The sequence below is a fragment of the Euprymna scolopes genome, chromosome 46, assembly GCF_053919585.1.
Source record: "Euprymna scolopes isolate OS-2025 chromosome 46, ASM5391958v1, whole genome shotgun sequence".
NCBI lineage: Eukaryota > Metazoa > Mollusca > Cephalopoda > Sepiida > Sepiolidae > Euprymna > Euprymna scolopes.
Genome location: NC_136527.1, coordinates 83,168,451 through 83,191,567, shown reverse-complemented (window position 1 = coordinate 83,191,567; position 23,117 = coordinate 83,168,451). Strand labels below are relative to the sequence as shown.

The window sequence follows — 23,117 nt, the reverse complement described above, 5'->3', positions numbered from 1 at the left end:
ACACATAGATTCGAAAAAGTTGTCAAAAAAACAAATATATAACAAATAAATGTTATCAAAGGCAAGATAAGTTACTTTTCTACCTAACTGGATATATTTTTCGTGTTTTTATTCAGCTCGAATACAGTGTTTATCGATGTATTGGAAAATTAAAAATGGCGCCCGACACTCTCTTTAACACGGTAAGTTCAAGAAAAGATGTTATAAATAATAAACTAGACAACATACTGTTAGAAATTCGCTCATTATATGTTACCGTGACATAAGTTGGCATATATTCGGTGTTTTTTTAATAGTATTTTGTCTAGTTTATTATTTATAACACCTTTTCCCAAACTTACCGTGTTTAAGAGAGAGTGGCCGCCATTTTGAATTTTCCAATACAACGGTAAGCACTGCATGTTTTTCGAGCTGAATAAACATGTTACATTGAATAAAAACAAAAAATGTATCCAGTTTGGTAGAAAAGTAACTTATCTTGCCTTTGATAATATTTATTTGTTATATATTTGTTTTTGACAACTTTTTCGAATGTGTACAGCAATACAAACCCAAAATTTCTTTTAAATTATTAAAACTTTTAGAATTTAAAGTTTGCAAAATGTGCATAATAAAAAAATATATTCATGAAAGTTTTATTTTTAAATTTTAAAAATAACTCTTGTATTTTTTTAATTGTAAATTTGTTTATTAGTTTATTATAGAAAAAAAAGCAAAGTAACAAAATGGAAGAAAAAAAAAGCAGCTCGATAAAATGATAAAATATTTTGCCGGGGAGAAATGTTTTGGTTTAAAGAAAGTAAAATAATTTAAATCCTAAAAGTTCATTATGCTGAAATAAATTTTAATAATTTAAAAGAATTTTTTTAGCCAGCCATAGTTTAGCGTCATTGCCGTTGTTGGAAAATATTTGTAAACAAAGTGCGTAGGTTAACGATATGGCGTTAGTGAAATTTTGAAAATTTTCGTAACGGCTTCACATTTTAGGTAAACTCAAAACCAATGAAGGTAAAGTCATATAGGCTTCATATTTCGCACAAATAATGTTTAATATCTATATTAACGAATATATATAGTTTCAAAACTATTACAACTTACCTTCAGGTCTAATAATGATGATTTAAATGACACAAAACTTCACTTCAAAAATTTTTACACTTCTACTGAACGTATGAAAATAATTCAAATACCAGCATGTAGCGAAACATGTGTGCTACCTCATCAGTACCCCTGCGGTGTAGTTAACCCCCCGGATATAGGTGGTAGGGGCCAATTTATGACACATACCTCAGTGCACAGAATTACGGCTTACTCAAGTTATCAATGCCACTTAACCCTCGCAAAAGCCTTGGCATTTTCACATACCTAATATAGCAAATAAATGTCATCAAAGGCAAGATAAGTTACTTTTCTATCAAACTGGATATATTTTTCGTGTTTTTATTTTTTTTAAATTTTTTTTTTACATGGGTGTCACCACTTATCAAGGCCCAGGGGCCACTCAAGGATAAGGGTTAATAGGTATACATTAGTCATTGTGATTTTAGCATAGTCAACAGTGGGAATTTTATAACTTGGATTACTTAGGGGGACGATTCACTCAGTTAGAACTTGTTCACATTGGACTTTTTCTTCTTTTTTTCATAGGTATCAACACATTATCAAGGCCAAGAGGCCACTCAAGGATAAGATTTAAAGAGTGTACAGTAGAAATTGGACAATATAATAATCATTAGTAATGAAAATTTGTTAAATTTGATAACTTATATGGAACGGCTCATCAAGAACTTATTTACATTAGACTTGAAGACAACCATATTGTAGTCAGCCGGAAAGCAGGAAAACGGAAGACAATTCCACAGACGTGCAGTTCTAATAAAAAAGCTTTGTTTATGGAATCTACGTTTAGGTTTAGGCACAGATAAAGAGTGGGGGAAATTATTGATAGCGTTTACAGCTAGACGAGTGTTTCTTGTGAAAGTTTTGCGAGGGGGGACCATAGATTAAAGCTCAGTCGAACACTTTCCATGAAAATAACGATACATCAGAGACAAACTCGCAACATCTCTTCTGTGAGATAGAGGTTGCAAGGAAGAGAAAAGGACATCTCCTACGAGGCTACGAAGTCTATTTTGAACTCTATCAAGGCAGGACAAGTCCTTTCTAGCAGCTCCTGCCCAAATGTGGCAACAGTATTCCATCCTTGAACGTACCTGGCTCTTATATAAATAGAGAATTGCATCAGCAGTGAGATATCTACTGGATCGATAGAAAGATCCCACCATTTTTCCAGCGGCCTTGGCAACAGATTTGATGTACGTGTTCCATTTAAGATCAGGAGTAATGGTCAAGCCCAGAAGCTTGTCAAAACTTGAGGCCTCCTGAAGACGAGAGCCATTCATTTCAATTGATGCCAGATGGGGATCAGAATGTTGATGATGTAAAGAGAGAAGCTTGGTTTTAGATGCATTAAAAGTAACCAGCCACTCCTTGCCCCATTGTACTACATGCTCAAGATCAGAGGAGAAAGAATTGGAGAGAACTTGGTCGTTTACTGTCTTAGATGTGCTACCATAAATGGTAGTGTCGTCAGCATAAATGTCTACAAATGATGTAAGGATGTGATTTGGAAGATCATTAATGTAGATCAGGAAAAGAGTTGGGCCCAGGATGGACCCCTGAGGGATACCGGCATTAATACTGTGGGCTTCTGATTTTTGCCCCTCAACTACTACTCTTATGAACCTATCAGAAAGAAATGATTTAATAATTGAGAAGACATTTCCAGCTATACCATAGCTAGCGATCTTACGAAGTAAACCTTTATGCCATACCCTATCAAAGGCCTTAGATATGTCAAGAGCAATTGCCCTAGAAAGGTTGCCTCCGTCGAGAGATTTGCTAATCCTATGAGATATAACTGTAAGCACATCTGCTGTAGATCTAGCAGAACGGAAACCATATTGAGTGTCACTAAGAAGGTTATTTTTGTTGAGATGGTTGATTACTTCTGTATTTAACACAGATTCCAACAACTTACTCATGACGCACAGAGACTTACTGGCCTCTACTGAGAGGGGGATGAGCGATCACCTGAATTCTTAAATACAGGGCATACTGATGAAATTTTCCAGGGAGATGGGAAACTATTCTCCTTAAGACAATGTTTAAATAGTTTTGTAAGTATGGGCGCTAGTTCAGGTTGAAGTTTTTTGAGTACTATAATTGGAATACCGTCCGGGCCAGTTGCTTTACTGGAATCAAGGTTTTTGATTAGCTTGGCAACATCACGTACAGATATACGTATATCACATAGTGTGTTTTCAGATACAGGAGGAAATATTGGGGGTTGGCGGCCTTGATCGCAAAAGGTAGAATTAGCTGCAAAGTTCTTGATAAAGAGTTTGGCTTTGTCTGATGATGACGAGATTACCTCAGGTCCATTAATGATAGTTGGAATGGAGCACACGCTTCTGTTCAGAATTCTGTTTGCTATTTGCCAAAACTGGTGGGAACCAAGCTGCTGCTCAGCTACTTTGGACTTAACAGATTGAGCATACAACCATCTTGCGCTCTTTATTACTTTCTTACAATGGTTGCTTGCAGTCCTGAAAGCGGCTTTAGTTTCCATACATCTATTATGTTGGAAATAGTGGAAAAAGTGATTTCTGTGCGCAATGGCAGCAGCACATTCTGGAGAGAACCATGGCTGGCTGTTAGGTTTTTGCTGAAACTTTTTCGAGGGTATGAAACGATCAATACCTACAATTAACCATTCCGTCAGGTCTAATACTATAGAGAACACATCCTTTTTAAATATGGAATGCAGAGGTAGATCAGTTATAAATGTACGGAAGCTATACCAGTCAGCCTTAGTGTATCGATATACTGTACGATGGAGAGGTACGTCTGGGGACTTATTACATTTCATTTTTATCTTAATTGATACAACAGAGTGGTCAGAAGATCCAAGAGGCGACAGAACAGAAACTGAACATAGTTCAGGGCAAGTTGTGAGAAAAAGGTCTAGTAGGCTCGCATACTGGCCGTCATTGTCGGGCACATGGGTGGGTTCCTGAACAATCTGAGTGAGGTCATAGGCAATGGAGAAATCATGACAGAACCTCCCCTCATCATCGGTCTTGTTTGAGTGGGTCAACCATTCGACGTTGTGAACATTGAAGTCTCCACATACGTGAATGTTAGCTGAAGGATAAGCAGATAGGACTTGGTCAATTTTCTCAGATATGCTTTTAAAGATAGTAACTCCGCTGTTGTGGGGGCGATAGAGAGTAAATAAAAATGCCATAGTGTGTGGCATAAATCAACCCAGAAGCACATATAGGGTAAGTTAGGATCTTCCCTGGAGATGTCCCTACCACATGGAAAGCTATCTTTAATATAGGCACATATTCCATGCCCATGGCGATCTTGGGGGTCAGATTTAGAAGTTAAGTTAGAGTATCCTTTAATTGCAAACTCTTCTAGGGAAATAGCCTGTCCAATGCCAGTTTCACTTAAAAATAAAAGATCTGGTTTAGTCTCCTGTAATTGGGTTTCAACCTCTGGAAGGTTAGAACGTAGACCCCTGATGTTGGAGAAGGAGACATGGTAGTAGGGGTCTACGTTGGAAGTTGGAGAACCAGGTTTAATCGTGTATTTTTTCTTGAAACTTGTCATGATGAAATTTTGAAATTTGTGGACTAGGTCGTCAGATTTACTTAGAGCAGGACAAAGAGGGGAAAGTAAGAGAGAAAAAGAAATGAAGAATTTTTTTTTATTTGTAGCTAATGATAAGGTAAAGCCGTAACAATTACCCACTAGTATGGCATCGAGAGGCCCCACCAGAAGCTACTGCATGGTCCAGAATCCATTCACCAAATCGCAATACAGCAGCCCCAGTACTTTGTACCTGCTGATAGGACAGCCTCCTTAGTGGTTAATCTAAGGTTCGGGTCCCTGACTATCAGGCGGATAACGTCAGCCAAGACAAAACGTTTACCTCCAGCACCCTTACTAGTGACATGGCTACAAGGATAGACATAGAAACAGAAAATTTCCGCCATCTCTGCCAACTGGTCGCGCAAAATACTGCCAACCTAGAAAACAGCTTTTTCTTCTCCCTTTGTCAGAAAAATCACTCATTAAAAAATGAGGACAAATAAGAAGAAGCGAGAGTAACAGGAGCTGCCGATAACGCATCCACAAAAAAAAAAATTTTAAGTATTGTACTTAATAAAAGTCCAACGGACGTGTTTAAGGGAAAGTATGGTGATAGATTCCCCTCACACGAACTAAAAATGAGTACAATTCGTAATCTATTTTTGCAATCAACTCGGTAGATAAATAAACATTTATGTACGAGAAAAAAAAGCTAGCATTTAATAAAACAGAAATACACAAATTAAATACTGAAATAAAATGGAGTTAATTATATAATAAATCTAAAATAAAAAGCATGATTAAAATTGAAATCACTTATCTCAACAAAAACAATTCCGTCTCCAAATTGCAAACTGTAGTGAAAGAAATTGAGTTAGCAGCGTTCAAAACATTTTTTTTTTTAAATTAACCGTTAAAAGAAAATCGTGATTTTATTCTGAACTTAAGCTAGTCACGTTTTAAGAAGCTTACGATATAAAAGAAAAGGCGGATGGGGGGGGTTCTTCCGAAAGTAAGTTGGTGACGTTATAAGTAATTTCGAGATAAGATGGAAGCCGGTATTGGACGAGAAAAAAGCTAGCATTTAATTAAACAGAAATACACAAATTAAATACTGAAATAAAATGGAGTTATTAATATTTTAAATCTAAAATAAAAAGCATGATTAAAATTGAAATCACTTATCTCAACAAAAACAATTCCGTCTCCAAATTGCAAACTGTAGTGAAAAAAATTGAGTTAGCAGCGTTCAAAACATTTATTCAATGTAACATGTTTATTCACTCGAAAACCATACAGTGTTTACCGATGTATTAGAAAATTCAAGATGGCGTCTGACTCCCTCTTTAACACGGTAAGTTTGGGAAAAGGTGTTATAAATAAATAACTGGATAAAATACTGTTATAAACTCGCTCACTATATGTTACCATGACATAGGTTGACATATATTCGGCGGGTTTTTAGTATTTTGTATAGTTTTTTATTCATAACACCTTTTCCTAAACTTACCGTGTTAAAGAGGGAGTCAGACGCCATCTTGAATTTTCCAAGACATCGATAAACACTGTATGGTTTTCGAGCTGAATAAACATGTTATATTGAATAAAAACACGAAAAATATATCCAGTTTGGTAGAAAAGTAACTTATCTTGCCTTTGATAACATTTATTTGTTATATATTTGTTTTTTGACAACTTTTTCGAATCTATGTGTAAAGTAATACAAACCCCTTTTTTTTAAATGATAAACAATATTAGCATAAATAGAAATATTAAATTATCAACATTATTATTTTTATTCAAAGCAATATAAATATAACTTTTTATAATTAAAAACTATGAAAACCTTTCTTAAAGTTTAAGTAAAGCTTTTATAATTTTAAGCAATGTGACATTTATTTAATTTTTAATTCAAAATTGAATCACGTGATTAGTTATAAACGATACTAATTAATATTAAACACGCATGTTATTGCGATTTATTAATTTTTACGTGTATTCTCTTTTAATTATCAATTTTTTCGTTCTATTTCTGTTGTGCAAAATTATAATTTGACAAGGTTTACATTGTTTTAAATTACATGTTTTATTTAAATTGTTTATAATATAATAAAAAAAATCTGTATATATTTGCTGAAAATAAATATTTGTTTATATTTTGGGCGTACAAGTATGGCCACCACTTTTAACATAAAAATTTATGTTGTTTAATATATTTATTTGCGTAAAATGTAAATGTATTACTCATTTTCAGCATATTCGAAAATGTCGTAATTTTAAAGGAAGAAACCAAGTAAAGATTACCATGTAAAATTATAAATAAGTTCGGTTCTTATGTATTTTGGTATAGGGCTGAAATAATAACGTTATTATTTTGAAAGCCATTCTTAACATAGGGAAGGAAGAGTGTTTTAACTATTTTGTGCTTCCACCAAACAATTACAAAAAATAAAGGAGATATGGTGAAACTTGAATTTCACCTGAAACACTATAGTACAGCACCCCCGAATACATAATCATAAAAGTTGTATTCAAAATAAAATACAAAAAATTGTTTATATTGTTGAATATTAAATTTAAAAAAGGGTTTATATTGTTTAAAATTATAAAAAGTTCTATTTATATTCAAAACTTAAAACAAATTTCTGTTTAAAATAAATAAAGTGTTTTTTTAAAAATTATTTCAAAATGTTAAAAAGTTCTTTATATATTGTTTAAAATAAATAAAGTGTTTATTTTTAAATTATTTTAAAATGTTAACAGTTCTTTATATATTGTTTAAAATAAATAAAAATGTTAATTTCTTAAATTATTTTAAAATGTTTAAAAGTTCTTTATATATTGTTTAAAATAAATAAAAAGTGTTATTCTTTTCAATTATTTTAAAATGTTAAAAAGTTCTTTATATATTGTTTATTATAAATAAATAAAAAGTGTTATTTTTTTAAAATTATTTTACAATGTAAAAAGTTCTTTATATATGGTTTAAAATAAATAAAAAGTGTTATTTTTTAAATTATTTTTAAATGTTAAAAGTTCTTTATATATTGTTTAAAATAAATAAAATGTTATTTTTTAAAATTATTTTTAAATGTTTAAAAGTTCTTTATATATTGTTTAAAATAAATAAAAAGTGTTATTCTTTTCAATTATTTTAAAATGTTAAAAAGTTCTTTATATATTGTTTAATATAAATAAATAAAAAGTGTTATTTTTTAAAATTATTTTACAATGTAAAAAGTTCTTTATATATGGTTTAAAATAAATAAAAAGTGTTATTTTTTTAATTATTTTTAAATGTTAAAAAGTTCTTTATATATTATTTAAAATAAATAAAAAGTGTTATTTTTTAAAATTATTTTAAAATGTTTTAAAGTTCTTTATACATTGTTTAAAATAAATAAAAGAGTTTATTTTTTTAATTATTTTTAAAATGTTAAAAAGTTATTTATATATTATTTAAAATGAATAAAATGTTATTTTTTAAAATTATTTTAAAATGTTTAAAAGTTATCTATATATTATTTAAAATAAATAAAAAGAGTTTATTTTTTTAATTATTTTAAAATGTTAAAAAGTTCTTTATTTATTGTTTAAAATAAATAAAATGTTTATTTCTTTGATGTAAAAAAAGTTGTTTTCATATTGTTTATTTTTAGAAAGAAATTCTGTTTATTTAAAACTGTTAACTGCTGAGATACCGACGTCATTGTTCATATATGGTTGGCATGGTGACATAACAATGATTATCGAATTTGGTTCCTTTTATTTGATAGAATTTTCGAGATTATTTTTCCACCTAAACTCCAGTCTTACCATTGTTTCTTTAAAATATATTCGATGATTCTTTACATTACATTTTCATCGATTTTATTTATTTTATTTTAATTGATGGCATCAGAGTTATTTTCTTAAAGACTAATTTATGTTATTAAAGTTTATATGGCACTTTTTGAATGACAGCGGCCAAGGACATTATTTTCGTTTTCACCAAGGGCGATAACTCCTATTACTTAAATAATTGTTTAATAAAAGTATTTTTTTTTTAATTACAGTAAAATTGTCAATGTAAGGAAATGTTTGTTTTTTTACTTACGGTAAATTTTTGTTTAAAATATTTAGAAAAAAAATACAATTTTACTTTAATTTAAAAATATTTGAAAAATCAATCATTGAAATAAAATAATTATTAAAAATTTACTGTAATAAAATAAATGTTTTTTAAATTATATTTTGATACATTTTTGTGCAATACATGTTTTGATTTTATGCAATTATTTTTGTTATCTTATTTTGCCATGTTTTTGGACCGAGAGAAGCATACTCTGTCGCCTTTCAGCGATTTTCATATTCAGCATAGTCAAAAACCTTAAACTGCTGTCATTTTAAAGAAAACTAATTATAAGTAATTACTGTTCTTTTTATTAAAAACTACATATTTGAAAAAAAAAGTTGATTGGTCGATTCTATCTTAACAAGCACGTCATTTTTTTATTAAACAAAATAGTAATTATAAGTATTTTTTCAACGACTTTGTTTCATTTGTGGGAGTTGAACACGCTCATCCCAACTCAATTATCGCCCTTTAACTCAGAACCTACCTACGTCACTTCCTGTTTCTCTTATTTCATCCTCTTTTCCGTTGAACGCTCGACCAGTCAACATGTGACGAACCACAGCTCCGGTGGCAATGGACCACCACCATGCTCCTGGCTACCGCCAGCCTCTCGCAAGTAATGTTACTAATCTCAATGAACTCTTATTCTTCCTAATCATTTTCTATCCTTGTATATATTTATGCAAATAAATTGCATTTGTTTCGTTGATGTATAACGGTATATTTTCGTCTTCATTATGCGACCTTTCGCCTTTTCAATTTTCTCTACCACCAAATATATTCATTTCACCATTATATACATGGGGACAGGATCGTCTAAAACACGGCAGACCGTCCTGTCTCCAACACATTTGCAATTATTGTTGCATTTTTAAATAATTGCATCTATTTTTTTATAATTTTTTAAAGTAGGATTTTTAAAATTTTTATTAGAGTTTTTGTGATATAAGGACTTTGTTATGTTAAATAAGTAAATAGAGTTATCTCCCTTTAAGCATAAGGCAGTCGAAAAAAATAATGATTTCATTTTTAAAAACTACTAAAATGTTTTGTTTCATAAAAATGACATTGCATTTTACATGTTTTGTTTATGGCAACCAAATTCTCGTAAGAAAATATTAACGCATAAGTTAGTAAAATAGAGTTATCTCCCTCATCACAATAATGAGGATTGCAAGAGCGTCCTAAAAGTTATTTATTATAACATTGTACACACGTTTATATGCAGGACCCACACGTTGTATGAGAGTGAACCACGCAAGGAACATAAAACAAGTAATAACTTAACTCACTTTTTTCTTGTACAAACGACGGTTATTTCATCATTTTCTGCCACATGTGACTTCTCCTAACACATGGTACGTCACCCACTTCTCTAACATAACGGTCTTCTCTAACATGCTCTCTCCTTAATATAGTATTTCTTTTTCTTTACTGTGATGTCAGTTTTCTCAAACAAATTTTGATTATTGATGTAATTATTACATGGCTCAGAATGTGCATACGTTTGTTTCATAATAATTGGGTTAAAAATCATATGTTAATCACAAACATTCACAGTAAAATGAATGAGTTTCAGCACTTTTCTCCAACAACTTCTGATTATCGTATTATTAAGAGAAAATCAATGTAAAAATAATTCCAATCGGATGTAATTCTTCACTTGCAAAAAAAAAAAAAAAATAAAAATTTACAATAAAATCATGTATTTTTTTTATAAGATTATGAATTTTCAAGCATTTATATAATTCATACTTTGTATATTATTGTACATATATTGTATTTTAATTTAATGAATAGCATTTTTTGTTTGTTATATAATAATTGGATTAAAATCGAAGAACTTAAGATGATGTCTTACAAGTAGGATTTTTATACTTGATGGACGTTAGTTATATAAGCTCACCTAGTGCGCAATTTAATATTCATGATGAGTACAGATCTAACTGATGGGCCCAAATGAGAGTGAAAATCGAGTATTCGACTCATCTTGCAGATCAAGTTAGTTTATTACTTCTTGACAGTCTTCATACTTTTAACTGTGTTCCAAGATACGTTTTTATGCCGATATATTTTTAACTGTGTTTTAAGATACGTTTATACCTATATATTTTTAACTGTGTTCCAAGATACGTTTTTATGCCGATATATTTTTAACTGTGTTCCAAGATACGTTTTTATGCCGATATATTTTTAACTGTGTTCCAAGATACGTTTTTATGCCGATATATTTTTAACTGTGTTCCAAGATACGTTTTTATGCCGATATATTTTTAACTGTGTTCCAAGATACGTTTTTATGCCGATATATTTTTAACTGTGTTTTAAGATACGTTTATACCTATATATTTTTAACTGTGTTCCAAGATACGTTTTTATGCCGATATATTTTTTCGAGTGAGTTTTTTTTATTTTATTATATCTCTATTTCATATTTTCTTATTCTCTTACATCAACACTCGATTCGCTCTCACCATCCTATCAGTCATAAGAATTATATCTCTCTCTGCTCTTTTGATAGATTTTTACACTAACTGTCCGAATAATTGTCTTTTCACTTAGACTTAATCCATGAAATCTTTGACTAAACTAATTATCATAAATTTTCCTACTCCTTTGACTCATTTGTCTCTTTATTGTTCAGTTACTTTTAACTTAATTTGATAGAACACTTGTTATTTTAACCTTTTATTTAGTCAAATGTAACCGTCTGCTCGAACATGCCCTCTCCTTAATATAGTTTTTCTTTTGTCGTTACTGTGACGTCATTTTGCACACAGCTCAGAATGTGCATGCATTTGTTTCATAATAATAGGGTATATATCCTATGTTAATCACCAACATAAATGGTGAAATGATCGGGTGTCAGCACTTTTCACAAACAAATTCTGATTATTGTTTTAAATATTAAAAAAATATATATTTAAAAAGTAATTCCGATCAATTTGATTTGGGACAAAAAATAAAAATAATATAATTAATAAAATTCTTAATTATATTTTAATTTAATGAATATCATTTTTTGTTTGTTTTATAATAATTGCATTAAAATCAAAGAACCTTAGCTGATGTCTTAAAAGTAGGATTTTTATACTTGATGGACGTTAGTTTTATAAGCTCACCTAGTTCGCAATTTAATATTAGAACGTTCAGAATGTGAAATGATATAATTATTCGTTGCTCAAGTGGCAGATTACTTACCTTGCAGGCAAAATATTCGGCTTTTGAATCCTGTGTAGAAATATCTTCAACTGATGAGCCTAAATGGGGGAACAATCGAGTCTTAGACTCATCTTGCAGGCTAGAGACTTGGGTTTTGAATCCTGAGTACAAATATGTTCAACTGATGAGCCCAAATGATGAGCCCAAATGAGGCCGAAAATCGAGTCTTGGACTCATCTTGCAGGCTAGAGACTTGGATTTTGAATTCTGAGTTTACATGTGTTTAACTGATGAGTTCAAATCAGGGCGAAACTCAAGTCTTGAACGATTGATTTTTGGCTTGTGTGAGTTGCAAAATTGTTAGTGGATATAGCTGACCTGCAAAGATATTAGCAGCAGCAGTAAAAAGCAAAAAAAAGCACATATGTAAATAAGGCAGAGTGCCAAGAAGAAGAAGGAAAAGGCAACACCTTGTGGTTGGGCATTTGAAAAAGATGAATGCGGCAAGTAGAAGAGAAGAAAGAAAAACACGCAGAGATGGACATGTGATCACACAGTTGAAGTGAGAGAAACTTTTTATTTTTAAACCTGAATTCAAACAAGTACTCTGCTTCTCGAGCAACTGTGCCATACACAAGAAAGCCTACTAGCTAACACAGATCCAGCCAATCATGGTAAAATCTATGGAATGTACCTACTTCGTCTCAAACAAGGACTGCAATCATTCAACCACTGAGCTGAAGCTGATGTCTCACATCTACACTCGATGGGACGTCATGTAACAAGCTAAGCTAGTGAGCAAATTCATATTAGAATTTTCAGATGAATGTGAGATGATATAATTATTTGTTGCTTAGCTGACAGAGTATTCACCTTGAGATTTGCAATAAAGCACAGACAGTGACTATTTTTTTGTAATTGACATTGAATTTGTTATGCCTAGCGATGAGGAATTGCTAAAATGCCAGACTTTTGTTGACTTAATCATTACTAAACTTACATGTAATTGTAGTTGACTATAGACTACTTAGAAAAAATAATTTTTAAAAACTAATTACATGAGCAACTGGACTCATGATAAAGAACTTCACAAACAAATATACTCGGTGAAACAAGTGCAGGAGGGATCCAAACAGACAGTGACTATTTTTTTGTAATATCCATTGAATTGCTAAAATGCCAGACTTTTGTTGACTTAATCAAAAAACTAAACTTACATATAATTGTAGATGATATCATCTTGTAGAAGAAATAATTTTTAAGAAGTAATTACATGAGCAACTCATGATATAGAACTTCACAAACAACCTGGCAAATATACTCGGTGAAACAAGTGCAAGAGGGATCCAAACATTTGCACTTTAGTGATGGGTAGAATCTTAAAATAAATTGCGGGTGAATGTTTGCTATCTAGTAGGATTCCTCATCCCCCAGCTTATGTTACATTGTCGTATCATAAAATGAGCGTTTCTTGTATATTGGTCGAAAGATGATATATTAAAACGTGTCTATTTATAAAAGATTGTGTGTTTGATTATCTTATCAGAGTTAATGTCGTTTGTGTGTGTGTTCGTCTAGTGGTCTATCTATTACATATGTTCATATGCTGTTAAGTGTGAATATGTGTGTGACATGTCATTTGAACATACCTTCTGCCATTTTGTTGTTCCATCTGGAAATTCTCGTCTGGGAGGGAGACTTGATACCTGTTTTGGGGGATGAAGATTTATTTCACAACAAGACAAGAAATTGGTTCTATAGTTTTTTATTCACCTTCCAGTTTGTTCACAGAAGGTTGGAAAGTGAATTTGGCCTTTGTTGTAGGTCTTATTTCTACCACGTCAGCGTTTGTTCCCCACCCCCAGCAAAGGGGAGGAGACAACGGCGAAGCCATCCGCTCTCGTCCAAGTCCCAAGCAAATCTCCATGATTCAGCTAAACTGATCACGTAACTCACACGCAATCCAATCAGCTGATCTTGACTTCCGGTCAACGTGTCTACACTATAATTCACACTCTCCCCCTCTCTCTCCATTCTCTAACACTTAAGCAAAATAAGAAAATTAAAAGGGCTTAAAAAAGGCACATATTTATTGTTTAATTCCTGTGCCATAAAAAAGCTGAAAGTGATAAAAACCAGACTCATCATTTATTAAGTCATCACTAAACGTTCATGATGAGTAACAATCACCCCCACCCCCAAAAGCATTCCATGCAGATGATTATTGTGTGTGAATGAATTGTTTTTAATTATTGATATAAATCTTTGAATTGATCTTAGTTGATTTTGTCAGTTTATTGCTTCTAGACGTCTTCATAAAACATGCTATACTCTTATGTTTTTCATGTGAGTTTTTTGCACAGCCTTTTTATAATCTTACATAAACACTCTCACCATCATTACTAACTTCAGATAGCTAGGTTATTTCTATTATTAAAGTCAAAGTAAAAACTTTAGTAATTCATAACTGGGATTAACACTTCAAAATTCCAAACAAACCTTAGAAGAATATGTTCAAGTAAAAATGGTGTATTCCATGTTCCTCTCTACAACAAACATGGGATTTGCAAGACAACCAGAAAAAGAAAAGAATTAGTTATAATAGTAATATATATATATATAGTAATAATAATTAGTTATAATAATTAGTAATAATAATTAGTAATAATAATTAGTAATAATAATTAGTAATAAATAGTGATATTCACAACTTAAAACAAAAATCGATTTAAGGACCCTAAAAAATATATAAATTTGTCTGCAAGGACCCCTGGCAAAGTGGTTAGAGTACTTGTAAAAATCAATTGTAAATTGCTATTATCCTGAAAATTGAAGGTTCAATTCTCAGTGTTGGCAACTGAAAAATACAACTGCATATTACTTAAGACTTTTATTCAGTCATGGTCGACAGAACAAGAGCATGCTACCCCAGTAATGTGAATAAATGATTCAAATTCCCGAGTTTGATGGAAACATTCCTGAGTCTGACAAGATACACCAGAATGAGGTCGATGGATACATCGAACGAAACGTTGTAAAAATTACATCCAAAATGAGAAAATTCAATGAATCGAAATAATATGAATAACCAATCCTCATCTACGAACCAGAAATTTTAGTTTAAGGTTTGAATTGAAAACCAGATTAAGTTTTTTTTAACATATATATAATTAACTCTTGTTATTAATATATATATATATATAATTAACTCTTGTTATATATATATATATATATATAACTGTTGTTATTAATATATATATAACTCTTGTTATTAATATATATATAACTAACTCTTGTTATTAATATATATATATATATATATAACTCTTGTTATTAATATATATATATATAACTCTTGTTATTAATATATATATATATACATATAATTAACTCTTGTTATTAATATATATATAAAGTTAACTCTTGTTATTAATATATATATAAAGTTAACTCTTGTTATTAATATATATATATATATATATATATATATATAAAGTTAACTCTTGTTATTAATATATATATATATATATAAAGTTAACTCTTGTTATTAATATATATATATATATAAAGTTAACTCTTGTTATTTATATATATATATATATATATATAAAGTTAACTCTTGTTATTAATATATATCTATATAAAGTTAACTCTTGTTATTAATATATATATATATATATATATATAAAGTTAACTCTTGTTATTAATATATATATATATATATAAAGTTAACTCTTGTTATTAATATATATATATATATATATATATATATTTATATATGAATAAAAACTAACTCCAATGTGTTAAAACAGAAATCGTGTGTGTATAAATTGCATGGCTACAAATATGAAAATAACTTTATATTTATTGAAAAAAAATTCTTTCACGTATTCATGGATTTAACTACTACAGACATGTTTGTTACAAATTACTCTGATGAAAGAATATAATTTATACTTTTATTTTCAGATTTCAAGTTCGGAAACCAGATTTTCGTCCATCAAATTTGATGAATATGAGGAAACATCACTGCAGATGATGAAACACACATGAATGAAATTAAGCGAACAACAGAGATTTGTAAAAATACTCATTACTAATCGATGCCAGGGTACTCATATTGCTTTTCTAGCTTGATGAGAAAGGGGCTAAATATAGTAATTTTAGAATTGATTTTATACATAACTTTGAAAGAATTAAAATATAAAAATACGATGAAACACGTGAATGAAATTAATAGTACTTAATAATAATAATAATAATAATAATAATAATAATATCTCCCATTGTGAGTTGATTTTCTGGCATTTGAGAGAATTCCCGTTTCTTTATCAATGAAATCAACAAAATAAAAAATGAGATGCGATTATGCATTTGTTCAGCATTTTCCATGAATTAAGTTTAAAACACTGCCTTAACTCTAATTCATGTGAATTCTTTCCAATCAATATTTTAAAACTAAACTAATTTAAGGAAAGAATGTTTACACACGCTGCTGAAAAGCCTCATTCATGTCAAGTGTGTGGTACAGTATTTTCCAAGAACAGTCATCTAAAAACTCACATGCTCACACACACTGGTGAAAAGCCTTATTCATGTAAAGTGTGTGGTAAAGCATTTTCCCAGAACAGTCATTTAAAAAATCATATGTTAACACACACTGGTGAAACACCTTATTCATGTGAAATTTGTGGCACAACATTTTCCCTGAAAAGTAATTTAAAAACTCATATGTTAACACACACTGGTGAAAAGCCTCATTCATGTCAAGTGTGTGGTACATCATTTTCTTTGAAAGGTCATTTAAAAAATCATATGTTTACACACACTGGTGAAAAGCCGTATTCATGTCAAGTGTGTGGTACGGCATTTTCCCAGAACAGTCATTTAAAAACCCATATGTTAACACACACTGGTGAAAAGCCACATTCATGTCAAGTGTGTGGTACATCATTTCCCCAGAAAAGTCAGTTAAGAAGTCATATGTTCACACACACTGGTGTAAAGCCTTATTTATGTGAAGTTTGTGGTTCAGCATTTTACCAAAAACTTTATTTAAAAAGACATATATTCACACACACAGGTGGAACGCCTTATTCATGTGAAGTTTGTGGTTCAGCATTTTACCATGAATCGGATTTAAAAATTCATATGTCCAGCCACACTGGTGAAAAGCCTCATTCATGTAAAGTTTGTGGTTCAACATTTTCCCAGAGATCCAATTTAAAAACTCATATGTTAACACACACTGGTGAAAAGCCGTATAAATGTCAAGTGTGTAGTACATCATTTTCCCATAAACATTCTTTAAAAAGACATATGTTAAGACACAGTGGTCACACTGTCAATGATTTGGGACAGAGCAAACAAAAAAGCGACCATAATAGAGGTCAGTGTACCCAATGATACAGGGCTTAACAGAGCTGAGAGGGAAAAGATAACAAAGTATCAAGGACTTATGTATGATATGAAACGAAATTGGAAATTAAAAGACGTTTCAATTATACCAGTCATCATAGGAGCAACTGGGCTTATGAAAAATAACTTTAAAAAGTACATAGAAAGCATACCCGGTGAACCAAGTGCAAGTAAAATACAAACGATTGCACTGAAAGGACGGCTAGAATCCTGAAAAGATATCTTGGTTGGACTCACTAAAATAGGGGTAAATGTCAGACATCTGGTTGGATGTCCTAGGAGAAAAAGTTTAAGAAAAATGAAAAAAAGGGTGAAAATCAAAAACAAAACTAAAAACATTGAAGCGAAAAGGATAAATAAACTTTTTGCAAGAATGGTTTATAGGAGCCTCCTTAGAGAAGAAATAAAGGTGAGCTCCGCATCAACTCAAGAAGAAGTTAAAAACTTCTGGAGGCCACGCTATGAGGACACTAAAGTACAGAAAAACAAAAAAAAGGAAGGTAGTTCAATGCATTAATCTCAAGACCCCAGGAATAAGACCGCATACCAAATTTCTGGCTAAAAAACTGAGCGAACTTTATCATCACTATGCCAATAGAATCATCAGTACTGATGAAGAACCGCCTGAGTGGCTTACTGTAGGCAGTACATCACTTATTCTAAAAAATGAGGAAACCCATATGGTTAACAAATATCGACCAATCTGCTGTCTTACAAGCTACAAGCTCCTAACAGGGATACTCTTTAGGGACGATCTGAAACTCTATGGCTCTCTTGAAGACCTAGAAGAATATGCTGTCTATAAATAAAAATATCTTGACTGAACAACAAGTCTTAAAAAAACTTGTACTTACACCTAGAAGAATATGCTGTCTATAAATAAAAAAAAACTTGACTGAGCAGCAAGTCTTAAAAAAACTTGTACTACACCTAGAAGAATATGTTGTCTATAAATGAAAAAAACTTGTACTACACCTAGAAGAATATGTTGTCTATAAATAAAAAAATTGTACTTACACCTAGAAGAATATGTTGTCTATAAATAAAAAAAACTTGTACTTACACATAGAAGAATATGTTGTCTATAAATAAAAAAAAAACTTGTACTTACACATAGAAGAATATGTTGTCTATAAATAAAAAAAACTTGTACTTACACATAGAAGAATATGTTGTCTATAAATAAAAAAACTTGTACTTACACATAGAAGAATATGTTGTCTATAAATAAAAAACTTGTACTTACACCTAGAAGAATATGTTGTCTATAAATAAAAAAATTGTACTTACACCTAGAAGAATATGTTGTCTATAAATAAAAAAACTTGTACTTACACCTAGAAGAATATGTTGTCTATAAATAAAAAACTTCTACTTACACATAGAAGAATATGTTGTCTATAAATAAAAAAACTTGTACTTACACATAGAAGAATATGTTGTCTATAAATAAAAAAACTTGTACTTACACATAGAAGAATATGTTGTCTATAAATAAAAAAAACTTGTACTTACACCTAGAAGAATATGTTGTCTATAAATAAAAAAAACTTGTACTTACACATAGAAGAATATGTTGTCTATAAATAAAAAAAACTTGTACTTACACATAGAAGAATATGTTGTCTATAAATAAAAAAATTGTACTTACACATAGAAGAATATGTTGTCTATAAATAAAAAAACTTGTACTTACACATAGAAGAATATGTTGTCTATAAATAAAAAAAAACTTCTACTTACACATAGAAGAATATGTTGTCTATAAATAAAAAAACTTGTACTTACACATAGAAGAATATGTTGTCTATAAATAAAAAAACTTGTACTTACACATAGAAGAATATGTTGTCTATAAATAAAAAAACTTGTACTTACACATAGAAGAATATGTTGTCTATAAATAAAAAAACTTGTACTTACACCTAGAAGAATATGTTGTCTATAAATAAAAAACTTCTACTTACACATAGAAGAATATGTTGTCTATAAATAAAAAAACTTGTACTTACACATAGAAGAATATGTTGTCTATAAATAAAAAAAACTTGTACTTACACATAGAAGAATATGTTGTCTATAAATAAAAAAACTTGTACTTACACATAGAAGAATATGTTGTCTATAAATAAAAAAACTTGTACTTACACATAGAAGAATATGTTGTCTATAAATAAAAAAAACTTGTACTTACACATAGAAGAATATGTTGTCTATAAATAAAGAAAAACTTGTACTTACACATAGAAGAATATGTTGTCTATAAATAAAAAACTTCTACTTACACATAGAAGAATATGTTGTCTATAAATAAAAAAACTTGTACTTACACATAGAAGAATATGTTGTCTATAAATAAAAAAACTTGTACTTACACATAGAAGAATATGTTGTCTATAAATAAAAAAACTTGTACTTACACATAGAAGAATATGTTGTCTATAAATAAAAAAAACTTGTACTTACACATAGAAGAATATGTTGTCTATAAATAAAGAAAAACTTGTACTTACACATAGAAGAATATGTTGTCTATAAATAAAAAAAACTTGTACTTACACATAGAAGAATATGTTGTCTATAAATAAAAAACTTCTACTTACACATAGAAGGATATGTTGTCTATAAATAAAAAAACTTGTACTTACACATAGAAGAATATGTTGTCTATAAATAAAAAACTTCTACTTACACATAGAAGAATATGTTGTCTATAAATAAAAAAAACTTGTACTTACACATAGAAGAATATGTTGTCTATAAATAAAAAAAACTTGTACTTACACATAGAAGAATATGTTGTCTATAAATAAAAAACTTCTACTTACACATAGAAGAATATGTTGTCTATAAATAAAAAAAACTTCTACTTACACATAGAAGGATATGTTGTCTATAAATAAAAAAAACTTGTACTTACACATAGAAGAATATGTTGTCTATAAATAAAAAACTTCTACTTACACATAGAAGAATATGTTGTCTATAAATAAAAAAAACTTGTACTTACACATAGAAGAATATGTTGTCTATAAATAAAGAAAAACTTGTACTTACACATAGAAGAATATGTTGTCTATAAATAAAAAAAAACTTGTACTTACACATAGAAGAATATTTTGTCTATAAATAAAAAACTTCTACTTACACATAGAAGGATATGTTGTCTATAAATAAAAAAACTTGTACTTACACCTAGAAGAATATGTTGTCTATAAATAAAAAAACTTGTACTTACACCTAGAAGAATATGTTGTCTATAAATAAAAAAATTGTACTTACACCTAGAAGAATATGTTGTCTATAAATAAAAAAACTTGTACTTACACATAGAAGAATATGTTGTCTATAAATAAAAAAACTTGTACTTACACATAGAAGAATATGTTGTCTATAAATAAAAAAACTTGTACTTACACCTAGAAGAATATGTTGTCTATAAATAAAAAACTTCTACTTACACATAGAAGAATATGTTGTCTATAAATAAAAAAACTTGTACTTACACATAGAAGAATATGTTGTCTATAAATAAAAAAACTTGTACTTACACATAGAAGAATATGTTGTCTATAAATAAAAAAAACTTGTACTTACACATAGAAGAATATGTTGTCTATAAATAAAAAAAACTTGTACTTACACATAGAAGAATATGTTGTCTATAAATAAAGAAAAACTTGTACTTACACATAGAAGAATATGTTGTCTATAAATAAAAAAAACTTGTACTTACACATAGAAGAATATGTTGTCTATAAATAAAAAAAAATTGTACTTACACATAGAAGAATATGTTGTCTATAAATAAAGAAAAACTTGTACTTACACATAGAAGAATATGTTGTCTATAAATAAAAAAAACTTGTACTTACACATAGAAGAATATGTTGTCTATAAATAAAAAACTTCTACTTACACATAGAAGGATATGTTGTCTATAAATAAAAAAACTTGTACTTACACATAGAAGAATATGTTGTCTATAAATAAAAAACTTCTACTTACACATAGAAGAATATGTTGTCTATAAATAAAAAAAACTTGTACTTACACATAGAAGAATATGTTGTCTATAAATAAAAAAAACTTGTACTTACACATAGAAGAATATGATGTCTATAAATAAAAAAAACTTGTACTTACACATAGAAGAATATGTTGTCTATAAATAAATAAAACTTCTACTTACACATAGAAGGATATGTTGTCTATAAATAAAAAAAACTTGTACTTACACATAGAAGAATATGTTGTCTATAAATAAAAAACTTCTACTTACACATAGAAGAATATGTTGTCTATAAATAAAAAAAACTTGTACTTACACATAGAAGAATATGTTGTCTATAAATAAAGAAAAACTTGTACTTACACATAGAAGAATATGTTGTCTATAAATAAAAAAAAACTTGTACTTACACATAGAAGAATATTTTGTCTATAAATAAAAAACTTCTACTTACACATAGAAGGATATGTTGTCTATAAATAAAAAAACTTGTACTTACACCTAGAAGAATATGTTGTCTATAAATAAAAAAACTTGTACTTACACCTAGAAGAATATGTTGTCTATAAATAAAAAAATTGTACTTACACCTAGAAGAATATGTTGTCTATAAATAAAAAAACTTGTACTTACACCTAGAAGAATATGTTGTCTATAAATAAAAAACTTGTACTTACACCTAGAAGAATATGTTGTCTATAAATAAAAAAAAACTTGTACTTACACATAGAAGAATATGTTGTCTATAAATAAAAAAAAAAACTTGTACTTACACATAGAAGAATATGTTGTCTATAAATTAAAAAAAAAACTTGTACTTACACATAGAAGAATATGTTGTCTATAAATAAAAAAAAAAACTTGTACTTACACATAGAAGAATATGTTGTCTATAAATAAAAAAAAAAACTTGTACTTACACATAGAAGAATATGTTGTCTATAAATAAATAAAAAACTTGTACTTACACATAGAAGAATATGTTGTCTATAAATAAAAAAACTTGTACTTACACATAGAAGAATATGTTGTCTATAAATAAAAAAACTTGTACTTACACATAGAAGAATATGTTGTCTATAAATAAAAAAACGGGATTGAAAAACAAGTCTTAAGAAATTGTACTTACAACTAACAATTTACGGTTAAAAAAGTAAGACATTCATCTTTCCTTGATGAAAAAAAAAAACAAATTTGATAAAAATTTTGAAAAAACATTAATAAAATAAATAAATAACAAGTAACAAACGAATCATTTTTTGTATCCAGAAGGTGTGTCTGGGTAGACAGTTTTTGCACATTTCAGAGTTATTGAGACTGTTCATTGTTTTGATAAGAAAAAGCAGAGAGTGTCCTTTGTTTTTCTCGCGTATTTTTGTGTGTATTTCCATACATAAAGAAGGTAAATGTCCTTGCATGTGGCTGAATGTCTGCATTATTAACCATGTGTGTGCATGCACGTGGATGAGCGCTTTTCTGTCTGTGCCTGTATGTGATAATCATGTTTTGTCATGCTGGCAAAAAAATACAGAGCAACAGAGTCGTTGATATGAATAGAGAAGTGGGTGAAGAGTGAGGAACACAGAGTGCAGAGTGAGCGCTGAGTGAGAATGCATGAATTTGTTTAAGTATTTGCTGATCTGCTCCCAGGCGGTGTGAGAAAAAGGTATTGAAAATTAAATCTTTTTTTGAGCGTTGATTAGTTGAGACGTGCACTCTATTGTCACGTGGTATGCTTTAACTACA

The 23,117-nt window shown here is 29.4% G+C and overlaps 1 protein-coding gene across 2 annotated transcripts in view; it reads left to right on the top strand.

Moving 5' to 3' along the window:
- LOC145270668 (uncharacterized) overlaps positions 1-19,836 on the top strand; it is a 20,732-nt gene extending 896 nt beyond the window's left edge. The window contains exons 1-2 of one of the 2 annotated variants that reach the window (XM_080126302.1): positions 9,310-9,395; positions 15,911-19,836. In XM_080126302.1, the coding sequence (XP_079982428.1) occupies positions 16,421-17,347 (927 nt within the window). In that variant the 5' untranslated portion in view covers positions 9,310-9,395; positions 15,911-16,420 and the 3' untranslated portion in view covers positions 17,348-19,836. Of the gene's footprint in view, positions 1-9,309; positions 9,396-15,910 lie in introns of those variants that run through there. The other variant, XM_080126301.1, reaches the window with a different exon arrangement.
- The last annotated feature ends 3,281 nt before the right edge of the window (positions 19,837-23,117 follow it).